General features: G+C 35.7%; 1 protein-coding gene across 1 annotated transcript in view; it reads left to right on the top strand.

The window, feature by feature from the left end:
• Wnt10 (Wnt oncogene analog 10) overlaps positions 1 to 15,416 on the top strand; it is a 207,606-nt gene that overhangs the window by 179,476 nt on the left and 12,714 nt on the right. Inside the window, exon 5 of the mRNA XM_070106482.1 lies at positions 7,548 to 7,932. Coding sequence (XP_069962583.1) covers positions 7,548 to 7,932 — 385 coding nt within the window. The remainder of the gene's footprint in view (positions 1 to 7,547; positions 7,933 to 15,416) is intronic.

The following is a 15,416-nucleotide window of genomic DNA, read 5'->3' as shown; positions in this document are numbered from 1 at the left end:
CAAATTTTCCATCATAAAACTGCCACCGAGTGAAGTTTTAAGTTTTTCCCTTGTACTCGAAAAGCGAGGGCAATAAAATAATACATGCTCAGAGTCTTCTATGCACTCTGTACACATCGGACAGTTCGGACTAACTAAAGCACCCATGTCCACTTAGTATTTAGGTAAGGTGGAAATCCAGGTCCACATGTCGTCTGTCTATCCACGGGTGGATGTCCGGTATAAGTCTGTGGGTCCACCGTCCTTTGAGTGAGGTTTGCCCCCGCTGCTGCCATATTGATAAGCTTTTGACTCTCTCTGCTCTTTTGGCTCCTATAGACGACTCTGGTAACTTGTATACTCGCGCGAATTCGTCACCCAGGATGTCAATGGGCATCATACTGGCTATTACTTCCTCAGCCTCGCTGGATATCGTTCGGAAAGCACTGATTACTCTTAGTGCCGACAGCCGGTGTACTGTGTTTCTTTGTTTGGCATATGCTTTAACATTTAACGCCTGAATCCATATTGGGGCCGCATATAATACAACCGATCTCATTACCTTTGCGAGTAAAAATCGCTGGCTGGAACGCACGCAGCCTTTATTTGCCACCATTCTTGATCAGGCCTTGAGGATTTTGCTTGCTTTATCCGAGGTGAATTCTAAGTGCTTCTTAAATTTAAGCTTTAAGTCTAATATTACTCCCAGATACTTTAGTTGTGGCTTTGATTGAATCTCACACTCCCCTATGGTGAGAGATGTTCGTTCCTCCACTTTCCTAGTACTCTCCTCTTGTGCTCAGCCACTATAAGATCATCCGCGTATGCGATTAATTTCACTGCTTCAGGTTGGTTTATTCTTAGCACCTCATCATACATCAGGTTCTATAGAAGGGGGCCTAAAACCAGCCCTGCGGTACTCCACTCGAAATAGCGTAGCTCTTGGTTCCTTCATCAGTGTCAAATATTAGTTGCCTGTTTTCAAAATAACTTATAATAATGTTTACAAGATATTGAGGAGCGCGTATTTCATACAGAGCCTTGATTATATTTGCCCATTTTGCTGAGTAGAAGGCATTCTTCACATCCAGGGTGATTAGGGCCCAGTATTTTTTAGTCCCGCCTTTCCATCTTTTTCCAATTACTGCGCATTTTGCAGTGCCAACGATATTGTTTAGTGTGTCAATAGTGGACTTCTTTTTTATAAAGCCGTATTGTCTTTCTGATATTCCGCCGGCTTTCTGGACTGCTAACTCCAAGCGGTTTCTTACTATGCTTTCGTACACTTTGCCAATCATGTCAAGCATGCACAGAGTTCGATATGATGAGGCTTCCTTCGGAGGCTGATTTGGTTTAGGTAATAGAACCAATCACTGAACTTTCCATGGGTCGGGGAGTATTTCTTTTTTTAAGCATGCATTGTACATTTTTGCGAACACATTTGGTTTTAAACTCATGGCTTCCTTTAAGGCTCTGTTTGGTATGCTATCTATACCAGGCGCTTTGCGGATTGGGGTATGACGGCATCATTGGGTCTTATTTCTTTCGAGTTGAGGCAGAAAATGCCATTACCATCAATAGCGGGCGTTATAGCAAGTTGTTGACCGATTTTATTTTCTCGGAATTTATTGAAATGGACGCAAACGATCTCTATTTCCAACAAGATGGTGCACTTCATGTTTCACATGGACACATTGCGTACAAAGTTTGGCGACTCGTTAATATCGAGAAATGGCTGTGTCAAATGGCCACCAAAAAATGTTAAATCAAAGGTTGACCCCAATCAACCAGCGGTGATCGAGAAGCTTGAAGACAACATCCAGCCCACTATAGTCAAAATTCCATCCGAATTGTTAGACCGGGTCATCGAAAATTGTCGTAAACCGGTGGAGCGTAAACAGGTATAAACGAAACCGTGGTGGCCATTTGGCCGACATTTTGTTCAAATCATAAATAGCATAAAATTATCTGCATAACAGCGAGTGAGGCACGCTGCACTTTATACCATGACATTGAGTTCCCTCCCGTGGATCAATGACGCCTACGTCGTATATTATGTTGCAGCCTAGCCGAGCGGGTCGCCGCTCACCACTTGACTTTTTTCTAATACTTACACTTTTAAATTCGGGATTCGAATGAAACGTCCGAATCGAATATTTAAAAGAATTAAAAAAATATATATTGAATCGGTCTTAAATATGAAGTAATTGTTATGATGATGAGTAATTAAGATTGGTACTAATTATTATCTTTTAAATATGGTAAAAGCAAACTTATTGTGTAACTATAACAGTTAAACATATGCTCTCGCGGCACTTTTTTTTAGATAATTACCATATACACTCGCCAGAAAAATTATCCGTACACCTCGACATGAAAACAATAAACTGATAAATTTGTGATCAAATAACTTATTATGTATAAAAATAGTATACAAAAGTTTTATTTAATATTTTTACTACACTTTCCATACGTTTTTTACTTTTAGACAAACACTTTAAAAAAATTCCCAGAACAAAAACTATACACAGTTACTTAAATTCAACGGAAAAAGTATCCGTACATATCAAAACGGGATATTTCCCTTGTAATATGATGACAAATACATTCCCTTAAGCGCTTATATTGTATTGTATAATTGATCTCGAACTTGACGGTTGACCTTAAAGTTATTATAATTTTTCATTGTGCATAAATTCGCGATGACCCCTAAAATTAAAGAAGTTAGTGCTGGCGAAAGAAAAATTATTCTTAAACTCAGAAAAGAAGGCAAATCATTCCGAGAAATAGGTAAAATGATAGGAAGGACACATTCTTCTGTGCAGTATGTGGTGGAAGCATTCAAAAAAACTAAGTCGATTGTGCCAAAGCCACGCTCTGGTCGACCGAGTATATTAACCGTTCGAGAAAAACGAACAATATTACAGTCCGTAAAAGCAAATCCTCGACTTACTGCCTCGAAAATATGTGAAAATATTAAAAATTTGTTCGACAAGGATCTCCATGAAGATACTGTACGAAAATTTTTGAAGAAAGCTGGGTATCTCGCACGTGTAGCGGGTAAGAAGCCTTTTATATCCGAAGTAAATAGACAGAAATGTATGGATTTTGCAAACAAATATATCAGCAAGCCTCGGGAGTTTTGGGAACGTGTCTTATTCACCGACGAAAGCAAGTTTTGTGCTTTTGGCATTAAAGGAAAAAAGTTGGTGTGGCGTAAGAGTGGTACTGCACTTGATAAAGAAAATCTTTTACCCACCGTCAAACATGGCGGAGGAGGTGTGATGGTATGGGGGTGTATGGCGGCAGAAGGAGTAGGCAAACTCGTTTTTATAGATACAATAATGGATCAATTCGGCTATTTAAGTATTTAAAAAAATAATTTGAAGGAAAGTGCTCAGCAGTTGGGGCTTGGTGATGATTTTTGGTTCCAACAGGATAATGATCCAAAGCACACGGCGCACAATACCAGGCTTTGGTTGCTTTATAACATAAAAAATCAATTGCGCTCGCCACCTCAATCTCCAGACCTCAACCCCATCGAGCATTTGTCGGATTTACTGGAGCGCAGAATCCGCCAACACACTATTACCTCCAGAGAAATGTTCAAAAATGTGATCATAAATGAATGGGCGAAAATTACAAATCATGACACATCCAAACTAGTTCATTCAATGCCACATCGACTTGCCGAGGTCCTAAAACGTAAGGGCTATCCTACTAGTTATTAGGATATTAAATTTTTCCAAAATAATTTAATTATATTTAATTATAATCAAAATGTACGAATACTTTTTCTGTGTCATTATGTGAGCTTTTTTTGTTTTTGTTCTGTGAATTTTTTTTTAAAGTGTATGTTTAAAAAAAAAACTCATGGAAAGTGTAGTAAAAATACTGAATAAAACTTTTGTATACTATTTTTATACATAATAAGTTATTTGATCACAAATTTCTCAGTTTATTGTTTTCATGTCGAGGTGTACGGATAATTTTTCTGGCGAGTGTATGTACGTTCCGCAAAGTCTGGTTGGTGGATTATTTTAACAATTTCGTTGAAAAATAAAACAACAATTGACTTCGAAAAAAAGTGGAATTTGTTTATGTATTATAAAATGGAAAGTTAGCTATAACAAAAAATATCCTAGTTCATGCGATAGCAATTGATAATGTATTCAAATTTCAGTCGGTTTCGGTTGGATAGACAATTTTGTGTCATCCGGGCCGACCGTTAGAACGTTGTTTCGAGAAAAACGTGTTAAATATGTTTCATTGAATTATATTTATTATTATAAACAAATCATACAACATACCAATCGCCTATACCTGGTAATGAACCTTCAACTTCTTCATAGGCCTCCTTTTTGATCCCTCCGCCTTCGAAATACTACGAGACGCTCACGTATAGGTGCTATAAATTCGTCAATATCAGTCTTTCCTTAAACCTATTAAGCCTGGGCCACGCCTCTTATTTAAAAATTGCATACCGCAGTTAGCCCTCCCTCGATACCCTACACCAATTCCAATTCCGCCCGTCTGCAATAAAAACCTTTCATGGTTGCCAAAGCAGCAGATGTTAGGTGTTACAAAAAACCGTTAGCATTATTGCGAAAGTATTAAAATAAAGGAAATAGACCGATGCGGGGGCAGCCATCAGTTAGTTGCACTCGGGAATAAAGAATTTGGAGGAATACTTCTGGTTGACATTTTAGAGCTAAATCGTCGTTCGTAGACCCAATGCATTGATTTTATTTAAACTTTATATTCTGCTTATAATGAAAACAACTAGACGGTTTGAATTTTTTTTAGATTTTTACATTAATCCGTTTGGCCATGGGAATGTGGTTGAAAAGTCGACCATGAGACGAAAACGATACTCACTAATGTAAAACAGTGTTTTATCATTCAATTGTTTTGTTCGATGTTTCAATTTTACATTAAATTGTATACAAAATGAAAAAAGATACATAACAGAAGTAAGTTTTGAATGAATTTTATTAAAAGTTTAATACCTTAACTTCATATTTCGTGGAATTGATTGAAGCACCAAACGTGCAATGCTATTAAACATGCATGCACTTAGTGCATTTATAAGACGAGTGTTTGTGACAATTTTGACAACGCCGAGGCTTCTTTAATTTGTCAATGCCATGATCAACTTTGTCTTTACGAGCACTCTCAAGAGCAGCATCTTTGGAGTTTCGAAGAGCTGTTGACTGTAAAACGCTTCGAAAGTCGAAACCGATGGTATTGCCATTCGAACATTCTGCAAAGTAAATACGGAACTGTAATTGATTCAATGGTTCTGTTTTTTGTGTCATAGATCTTTTGGTGGTGTGTGTCTTTCCCTTCTCATACTTGAGGAGAGCACAATGAATCTTCCAAGCGTTCACCATTGCGGCATCCAATCCATTTGTTATTAGTCTCCAATACCACTTTTTGCTTCGAACACGAATTCGATAATTGTTCATATCGTTATCGAAGAGATCAACGCCACCCATTCGATTATTGTATGCTCTTACGATGTGTTGCATATCAACATGCTGCATTCCCATCACTTCACATAATGCAGATGCATCAGTTGATGAGAGGTCAAAAAGTTGTCAAACGCAACACAATGTTCACGTGGATCATTAATAGTTTCAATAACTTTAGTACGTCCATTTCACCTAAGCTGCAATTTTTGCATTCGAATTCTCGATTCTCATTTAAGCCGCTGTACGGAATAATCGTATACAAATGCAGGGAGCTCGTGGACAGTAACCGACTAACTGCCTGCCTGGAAGGGTTCCTTTTTTATTAATGAACTAGGCAACGTCTGGATAATTCTCTTCTAGAAATATCTAGAAAGAAACTTCTCGAATATTTCATGCCTTGGAAAGAAGTCAGTGGATTTTTACATTTTCTGCTCCGTAATCATGTCAAACTATATGCACTGTAAGAGGACTCCCCGTTTTATATGCTTGGATTATGATACTTTCTACGTTAACTTGTTCGTAATCAATAACGTCCACAAAAAAAAAATGGAAGTTATTACAAAGAAAATGTCAAAAGCATGGTTATATTCATAAAAAAAAATGTTTGCAGTGTTATTCGAAACTACTGAAAGTTACGGTCAGTGTCCCTTTAAAATACAAATAATAGTCGTGGCATTGCCCACTTTTAATGTATTGGTTTGAGACTTTCATTTTACACTATATCTTTTCCTAAAAACGTATACAGTATTCATACGTAATATTTCCCAAGTATGTAAAAACAGAGAACAGTTTCGATTTATCTCCGTAATTGCTATGTTTTTGGGTGTGCCGAGTCCGAAAAATAATTTTATTTTGTCATAGAACGTCACGTTTTCGGACAATGTATGTATCTATGTTAAACAAGTTATCATCTAAAAATAATATTTATACTCTTTAACAAAACCTATTTTTTATCTACAACACATTTATTAGTAAGTAGTAAACACATTTCTTTTTCCCCATGAGAATATATATTTTTTCATAGCCTTAGTATCTTGGTGAAATCGTTCACCTTACTTTTCATTCACATCTCTTAAATTGTCTGGAAAGAACAAAGGAAATGTACTTTTAGACTCATTAGGCAATCTAAAGATTGAAATGCTTTTAAAATTTTTTTGACGATTTGTTTGTAGTTAGGGTCTTTGTTACTACCTATTCTATGATATATTGAATAACTGAATATTTTTAATAACTGAATACTAGTGAAGAGTTGTATCTATAATTAAATTTGCAAAGAACCAATTCCAAGTTGTTGTATATATCCTTGAGATGGACAGAATGACCGAAGACATTTGTTTGAAGATTCTATGACCCGCTACTGTGCTGGACCGTATGAGATCATAAACGTATCCACCAAACCTTCGATATTGGTACAAAAACTTACTCGTCTTTTCAGGCAGGAAGTGCACTACTTTTCTCGAGATCTAAACTAGAAGAAAGGCGCCTCCGAACAAAAAGAAAATTTCTCGCTCTCGAAAGAAAATTTCGGACTATCTTTAAATTCAAAACTTGACTTGTCATCGGATTCAGGTACAGCACCATCTTCGTAAGGTAACATGGGCCTTGAGAACTGGTGTTTCGGTCTCATGAGCTATATGTGATATATGTATATGCTGATTGTAAATTGGGGTTTGAGTGTTTCCGTTTTGATTTATACTATTCACATTAAGTAACCATCACACAAAAGTAACAATCATCACTATGGTTCTTTTGCTTGCTCCATACCATAGGAATCGCATATCGCTTAAGCTAAACTTTTTTCTTTTTTATTATTTAAAAAGTAATGCTAGTTTTGCTTTGTATACATTTTAAAATGATATTCAAAATAAAATTGTACCTATTTACACATTTCTAAGCGATGGCACACTTTACTGAACGCACTGACATAATTTGACACAATTGGTAGGTAGGTACGTATGTATTCAAAATAATCATATTCAGCAAAATTAAAAAAAAAATGTTGTGTTCCAACCTCTTCCTTTATAATATTATAGTTATTTCATATATGCAACATTGCTCATCTTTGATTTAATGAAATTGGAAATTGATTTTTAGGCTGTTTCCAACCACATGGAGCTACGATGTAAATGTCATGGAATGTCCGGTAGCTGCCAGTTAAAAACTTGTTGGAAATCTGCACCGAATTTCCACATAGTAGGTAAAATGCTTAAGCATCAGTTTCGACGGGCTTTATTAGTGGACCAATCTAATTTGGGAAATGGGGAACCTATAGTTGTACTAAAACGATCACGAACTAAGAAACAAAATTCTTCCACAAAAATTAAGCAAGCTGACAACCGAGAACGAAATGAACCTCCCATTCGCAAAATGAAGATGGAAAAAAATGAAAAAAGGTCTGCCGGCTCCCTTGAGACATCGTTATTTTATTACCAAAGATCGCCGAATTTTTGTGAGCGAGACTTAAACGCAGATATTCAAGGTAAGTTATTATCAGAATTATTAATTACACTCTCGAAATATGATGCAGAGAGTATACTAGTTTTGTTTACCTAATCGATATAAATACATATAAAGTTATAAAGAATTGATTAGTGGAGAGTATTGCAGAAGGGCAAAATCGGACAACTGCCATGCTCAAAATGCCGTTGAACGTCAACGTTAGAATTTTTCGTATATATTGGGCACGCTGCGTTAAATGTTCGGAAGACGGTATGTTGTAAAGGTATTTTATAATTTTAATCAGGAAAGAGTTAATGAATTTATCCATGTACTCGTATACGCTTCGATAGCAAAATTGCAGAAGAATCCATTTACAAATGAATTCTAAGTTATGTAACATATTTTTTTAATAAAATAATTTAAAACATTGTTGAAAAATCGATATCTCATTCAATGTTAAACATATTATAGTGTACTGTATGTACATATACTGCGTTGCGATTGGCACTCGCATGAATCCGATATACGAACAAAATCACCACTCAAACTAGGGAGGTAAGGGTAACCTAATGTTATTTATGTGCAGTGCCTCCAAGGCTACCAGTTTATTTCACTTAAATTAACAATTTTGTCCTCATTATATATCCGTTATGCCTTGGAGCAGTGACCATAATCCTTCCGTAAGTCACCAGTTCCCACTAAGTATTTTTTTTTCAGGTTTAATAGGCCATATACGCTTTATTTATTTATTTTTCAATGGTAATTTTGCCAATTCAGTTTGGTATCGATTTCAACCCATAGGTTCTTAGCTGTGCGGTACAAAGAAATTGTTGTACCACCAAATAAGGGACAATTAAATTATGGTATTTTGGTTTTATTCGTGAAAAGCATCAGTTCCGTTTTACTAGGGCTACTACTTACCTAGTCCTTCGTGGAAGGAAACATCCCTGATACCATCAACACTATGTTGTCTGCATATGCTATTGTTTTCACAGCTTCTTTATTGAGTTGAAGTAGTATTCCATTTAGCGCCACCACCCATAAAAAGGTCAAAAGACATCTCCTTGCTCCTGGAGGAGTGTCTTTACTTACCTAGCTTGTTCGTGTCCCTGAAACATTTGATGCCATAAAAAGTATATTTATAAGCATCGATCGTATCCATCTGCAAAGTATGCCGCCACGTGACACAGAATCAATAATTGTACTTATTTCTATATTGTTGTATATTGTTATTAGTGTTTACGAAGCACCTCCCAATTTTCAATCTTGATTATTAAGCTAGTATGTAGTGTTACATAGAGAGTGTTCTACAAAGTAGGCCCCATATATATTGGTTCCTCCCTTCGATTACCTATAACTAGATTATCTATCATTGTAAAGTTTAATAAATACCCACTCCTTTCGTTGGTATCCCACAATACTGTGCGCTGCGCTTTATCAGCCGCATCGGCCAACCCCCGGAATTCTACTGGGCCGCTTCACCACAGTCAAGTCATCAATAGTCAATATCAATATACGAATGCATACTTTTCCTTACCAGTATAACAGTTCTTACTTTGTTTGTTGCACTCGGGATGTATGTGTAATATGACAGCGCCTTAGTCCGGCTACTATGTTTCCCGACACTATCGATGGTTCTTGAATTAAATCCACGGAGCTCGGTAGAGGTGACCTTGCTTTTATGCAGATTTATCTGAAAAATCATCACTGTTAATATAAGGCTTCTTCTCGGGGTCGAGTTGAATCTGTAGGATCTCTCCTAGAATTTTATTGCGGTATTAAATTGGAAAACGGGCGTGGCGTGGTACGTTGTGAAAATGGCTGAAATCGGACAACAACCACTCCTACACATTATCATACACCTATTTACACATCAATCATGCACTTTGTCGAATCTAAAGCAATCACCAGTAAAGTGAGGGGAAATTATGCTTCTGAGGGAAACCATCTAATGTTCAAAAATGGTCAAAATTTGATCATAGTTTAAAGTCCTTAGATACCAAACATGGGAACCTCAGTGCTAATAGCTGATTTTATAGCGAAAATATTGGTTAAATCCTCTGAAATTCGGAAATAATATTTTCCTGATGATAATGTGCCCTTGAGTCTTCTGGTACCTCTCTAATAATATTGTAACATTGTGCCTGCTCTGGGTAATCTTACCTATAGCCCCCATAAACTTAATATACGAGTTTAAAACTTGCGATTGAATTTGTAGCTTAAACATATATCGATCAATATATATAATGTCTTGGCGAAATTAATGTAACATATAATATTGGATATGAAATCGCTTAATGTGAGGTTACACCTGAGGTTAAACCTTCCTTACTTGTTATTGTTATGAAATTTTTCCAGTATAAATATTTTTTCAACAAAAAAGTTATTATATAATATTACATTCCTCTTATTTAATGCATTATCGTACACAATTTTAAGGCATCAAAATCTTTCGACGTATAAAAAGTGCCTCTGGTGATAATTCTTAAAAGATCTAAAAATCGACATCAATCTCCATAACAGGATAAGTACACATGCGGTTTTCATGTAGCGCACTGGTTCGAGCAATGGTCGTAAAAGCCCATACCCGTACTATAACATGTTGATTGCTTCATTTGCTTTTTGGAAATGGACCTAAGAGATCCATAGGTACCGACCTTTGGATTGGTAAAATGTCAAACAATTGCACCTTTCGTTCGTGTTTCCCGCTGTAAAGGGACTAACCCAAATACTGGAAGCACTTACCACTCGTGAATAATACATAAAATAAAATACATCTGAAAACTTCGGAAATGGTAAAATCGATGATGTTGTACCCGACAATATGTCACTAAGTTTCTTTTATGAATAAAAATACCTATCAGCAATACATATTAATGATTGGGTGCCCACTTTAATGGGAAGCACACAGCACATATTTAAGTTTTTGTGAATCACTTACACTCGCGGTTAATGTTACAAGTGAAAATACATAATATTTATAATAAATATAAAATATGCGAAAATTTATATTTTACACAAGTTTATGTTACACGTAATCTATTGATGTATTAAATAGTAAAATGAATCGCTTCAGGATCGCTATTACTTCGAATGAGGTGAATTGAAGATCCAATCCCTCTTTTATTGTTGATTGTGTGGGATGTCATCGTGTGTGGTGGTTACTTCTGTGGTGGCATCGTGTGCAGTGTGGTCGTGTATGTTGTGAGTGCGAGTTGTGTTCCAAGGTGTGGTGTGTTGTATTAGGGTGTGTCATTATTTACCCTGATGAAGCGGTGTAGTTGGAGGGGGAGTTTATAGTCATTTAAACATCCTAGGCCCTCTAGGCGAATATTTTGCCTAGTAGTACAGATATGCTGTAAATATCCCTGGTATCACGGCGTACTGCAGTTGGAGTAGCCGAGGGCGCGGTATGCATGATAAGGCAGTAGTGGTATATCCATATTTATCCATAGACGAATTTGGTTTTATATCAAATTTTGTATTTTTATGTTGGTACTAGTGCTCAGAGAAGATAAGCAGCTTTATTGTGCGTAAGGGGGTCATATTGATATACCCTTAATATGAATTTTCTGGCTTGACGACTTATTATTATGTGATACTTGTCTATACATTATATTTGTTTGCGGTTATTTATTATTTCTGTATTATCGACTTATAGGATAGCGACTCCACGCCTGGCTCAGATATGGCCAGATTGGGAGCTCCTTTCAAACTTTGGAAGAGGGATCTTGCGAGAGTACAGTGATTAGCCGTGAATGGATAATGGGTTTTTTCGAGTTAGTAATGTGGTAAATTCGATATCTTTATGTTTGAAATATCCAGCTACTTTTTTGAAGTAGGATTTGATGCTTTATATAGCTAATTCGTATTAACCACCTATATGAGGAGCGCTTACATCGATGCGACAACTGCGACCTTTGCTTTCAGTAAGTCTAGGTGCGTCAATGTATCACATTGGGAGTATGGTGATCCCTTACCTTTATTTTATAATTGTTTCATAATTATGAAAATCGAGTGTCGATTTTTCGACTTTCTGGGACAACTATGCTGCGAACGATATTATGTATGGACGTGGGCGATTGTGGTCAAGAATCGGAAAATTCGAATATCGTTTAGGTTGTTTGAGAATTGTGACCAGGATACCAGGATTTTCGCTTGTATCATAATTGGCGAGAGCCATCCTGCGGGGTCAAAAATGTTATTGCGGATAATGCGGATATTGACTCAGTAGGATATGAAAGCTGATCAGATATCGCATTCCATTGGATCCCCTGTATTTTTATGTTGTACTGCCCGTTTCAAATTTAAGGAAATTAGTGTACAACAAATTTCTTTTCGAATATTTAGTAATATATCTCGATGATTTGGTTGAATTATATATACTTGTGTTTTTAACACTGAGGTTGTCAGAAGAAACTCTGACAAGGTTTTTTGTGCCAATTTGTAGAGTGTTGGAAGATTGTGGCTTTGGTGGTAGTCGTACGACGTACCGGCCATTATTTGATCGAGACTTTGTAGAAGTCTTCACAATACTGATCTTCTGGGGTTGTTATGAGGGGGGTTTTTCTAACTCCCGAAATTTCCTTAATTGTCAATTAAGGTATTCTTTGGAATTTTCGTCAACTTGAGTTGTTGTGGTGCTAACTGGTTCCATAACTAGTCCACTTAGTATCTAACCAAAAATAGTATTTTGTGCCAGAAGTTTATTTGAAATTTTCTCAATACCTTCGATTACGAAATTATTCTAGCCTGATTGGAAAAAACAATATATGCTTAGAAAACATGTATCCAATTGCACGTACACTCGTCGCGACAAAATACACATAATTGGATGATACTCACATTCTTGAGCGATTGACCGCTCCCCCGAGTACGCAGAATAGTTACCCACATTCTCAAATACAATGCAACAATAAAGTTTAGGGATTACCATACTCCCAATGCGATACAGTGCCTCATCTTACAAAAAGCAAAGGTTGCACTTATCCCATCTATCTAAGCGCTCATCATGTGGGTAGTTTATGGGAAACACTTTCAAAAGTTGCAAATCTCACTTCAAAAAAGTGGTTAAAAATCATAAATCGCACTCTTGCAAGATCCCTCTTCAAATGTTTTCAAAGGAGCACCCATTCTGGCCATATCTGACCCAGGCGTGGAGTCGCTATCCTTACTAAGTCATAATAAATAAATGGTAAATAATCGCCAATAAATATTATAAACACAAAAACTCATATACTTTTACTATAATAACAAGTCGTCAAAATAGTGAATCAAATAAACACGCAAAATAAATTTGCTTACATTAAGCATTAATACCTAGGGTACTTTGAAATCGATTTAAACCAAAATCTTACACTTAATATTCTGCGCCCTCGGCTACTCTACCAGCAGCATGCCGAAATAAATAAACACACCACACTCGGTTAAGAACTGGTGCAGCCTAATGTAACGCACTACACCTGAAAACACTCACAGACGCACCAAACCACACTCAACATTTGAGATCACTACACATGATGACACACCACACATCAACTTAACAAAAAGGACGGGATCATCGCCCTCACATCATCATTCGTTTTCGTCTACGGGCCTGTGCGCCACATCATTCGCTACGGAAACCCACCGCACGCGTCTTACTCGAGCAGGCATCCTTTCACGTTTTTCCGGATACACCGGCGATTGGACCGACACGTCACATCGTTTCATCAAAGCAATCCCGCATATTTTTCGATATCAGTTTGTAATAATTGTGTTACTTAATAATATTGTAGTTATGCGAAACTAAATATAGATAATAATATAAATACCTGGAGATTTTCCTTAACATATTCAGTGCGCTAGTGAGTGGAATATAACATTTGAAATATATTGATGAGTTTTCCAATAAATTGGGGCCCCAATTTATACATGTGGTCCTTCGAGCCGGATTTGCTTTTTTATTTCTAATAACGATTCTGAGTTGTCTTGAATCGGTGAAGATGAAATCCTAGTGCAGTATCTAATTATCACTTTCTGAAATAAACATAGCAACCTGTTTTGAGCGTGAAGCTCCAGGTGTATGTTGTTTATTATCAACATTTATCATTTTTTTAATATGTTTAAATAAGTGTCAAAAGGAATTAAAATTTTCTCAGTGTATACTGATTTGAATAAAGCAATAAAGTTTATTACTCTTTTCGGTAAATAAGTATTTGTTATTTATATTATATTGGTAAAACGTTTATTAATACAGTTTCGTATTTACTTGAAATATTATTATAGTTATTAATAAATATATATATATTTTTTTTTTCATGAAACCGCACTTTTAATTATTAATACTTTTTATGTCCTTATGTTGAAGAATGTAGGTACACCCTAATATGGACTTGTTTGTAGTTAGGTTCTTTTGCAATTGAGAGCTCGTTAAAGAGATCAATGCGTTTTGTACATAAGTATGCACAAATTGTTGTGCGTATGTATGTATGTACTTATTTTATTTATGCAATTGAGAGCTCGTTGAAGAGATCAATGCGCTATGAGGACTTTGAATATATGTAAAATTGTATATACATATGTATGTAAGTATGTTGTTGGAAAAAATGTTTTTTTTTTTGTATTTTGTTTTTAATAATTTTGATTTTTAATAAATTTGTTTATCATATATTTGTTTTATCGCCGTTTGATAATATTCGAAATTTATGATAATTGTTTCTTTTTTTGAAATTAATATTAAATAACTTTATTAGGTCCCAAAGTAGGGTATTGCCGTTTGTGTATATAAATGTGTATATATACGTATGTATGTAGGTTCGCACAGCGAAGAAAGCGCGAAAACAAAGTAAATAATGTGCAGGTATTTTACCGTATGCACTTTGTAAATATATATTTGTATGTATATACGTTTATTAAAAATATATATTTAACGATATATAGAGATGTAATATATAAACGTTATTTCGATATGCATATATGTATGTTTGTTTGCTGTGTTTTTATTTGTTTCTCTGTCTTGTTTTAGGTTTGCTATTTTGCCTTTGCTTACTTATTATATGCAATCCTGCTTATTGCTTTATTAAACACAAGGGGTATTGCCGGAAAATATAATATTTGCAAGTAAATACTTGAATTCTGCTTTTGTTTTTTGTGTTTGTGAAATATGTGTGTTTGAAAACACAAAGGTAAGCTTATAGGCATAAAATAATTATTTACATAATATATATTTGGATATATATATTGTACCAAACTGGTTTTAATGTCAGCGGTATTTCGATTTTTACCGTGATCTATACCAGTTTGGTAATCGTTTTTATACTCTCGCAACCTGTTGTTACAGAGTATAATAGTTTTGTTCACCTAACGGTTGTTTGTATCACCTAAAACTAATCGAGTTAGATATAGGGTTATATATATATAAATGATCAGGATGAAGAGACGAGTTGAAATCCGGGTGACTGTCTGTCCGTCCGTCCGTGCAAGCTGTAACTTAAGTAAAAATTGAGATATCTTTAAGAAACTTGGTAGACATGTTTCTTGGTA

Source organism: Bactrocera oleae, chromosome 3, assembly GCF_042242935.1.
Source record: "Bactrocera oleae isolate idBacOlea1 chromosome 3, idBacOlea1, whole genome shotgun sequence".
NCBI lineage: Eukaryota > Metazoa > Arthropoda > Insecta > Diptera > Tephritidae > Bactrocera > Bactrocera oleae.
The sequence above is the reverse complement of the archived record's forward strand: the minus strand, read 5'-3'. Positions and strand labels throughout refer to the sequence as shown.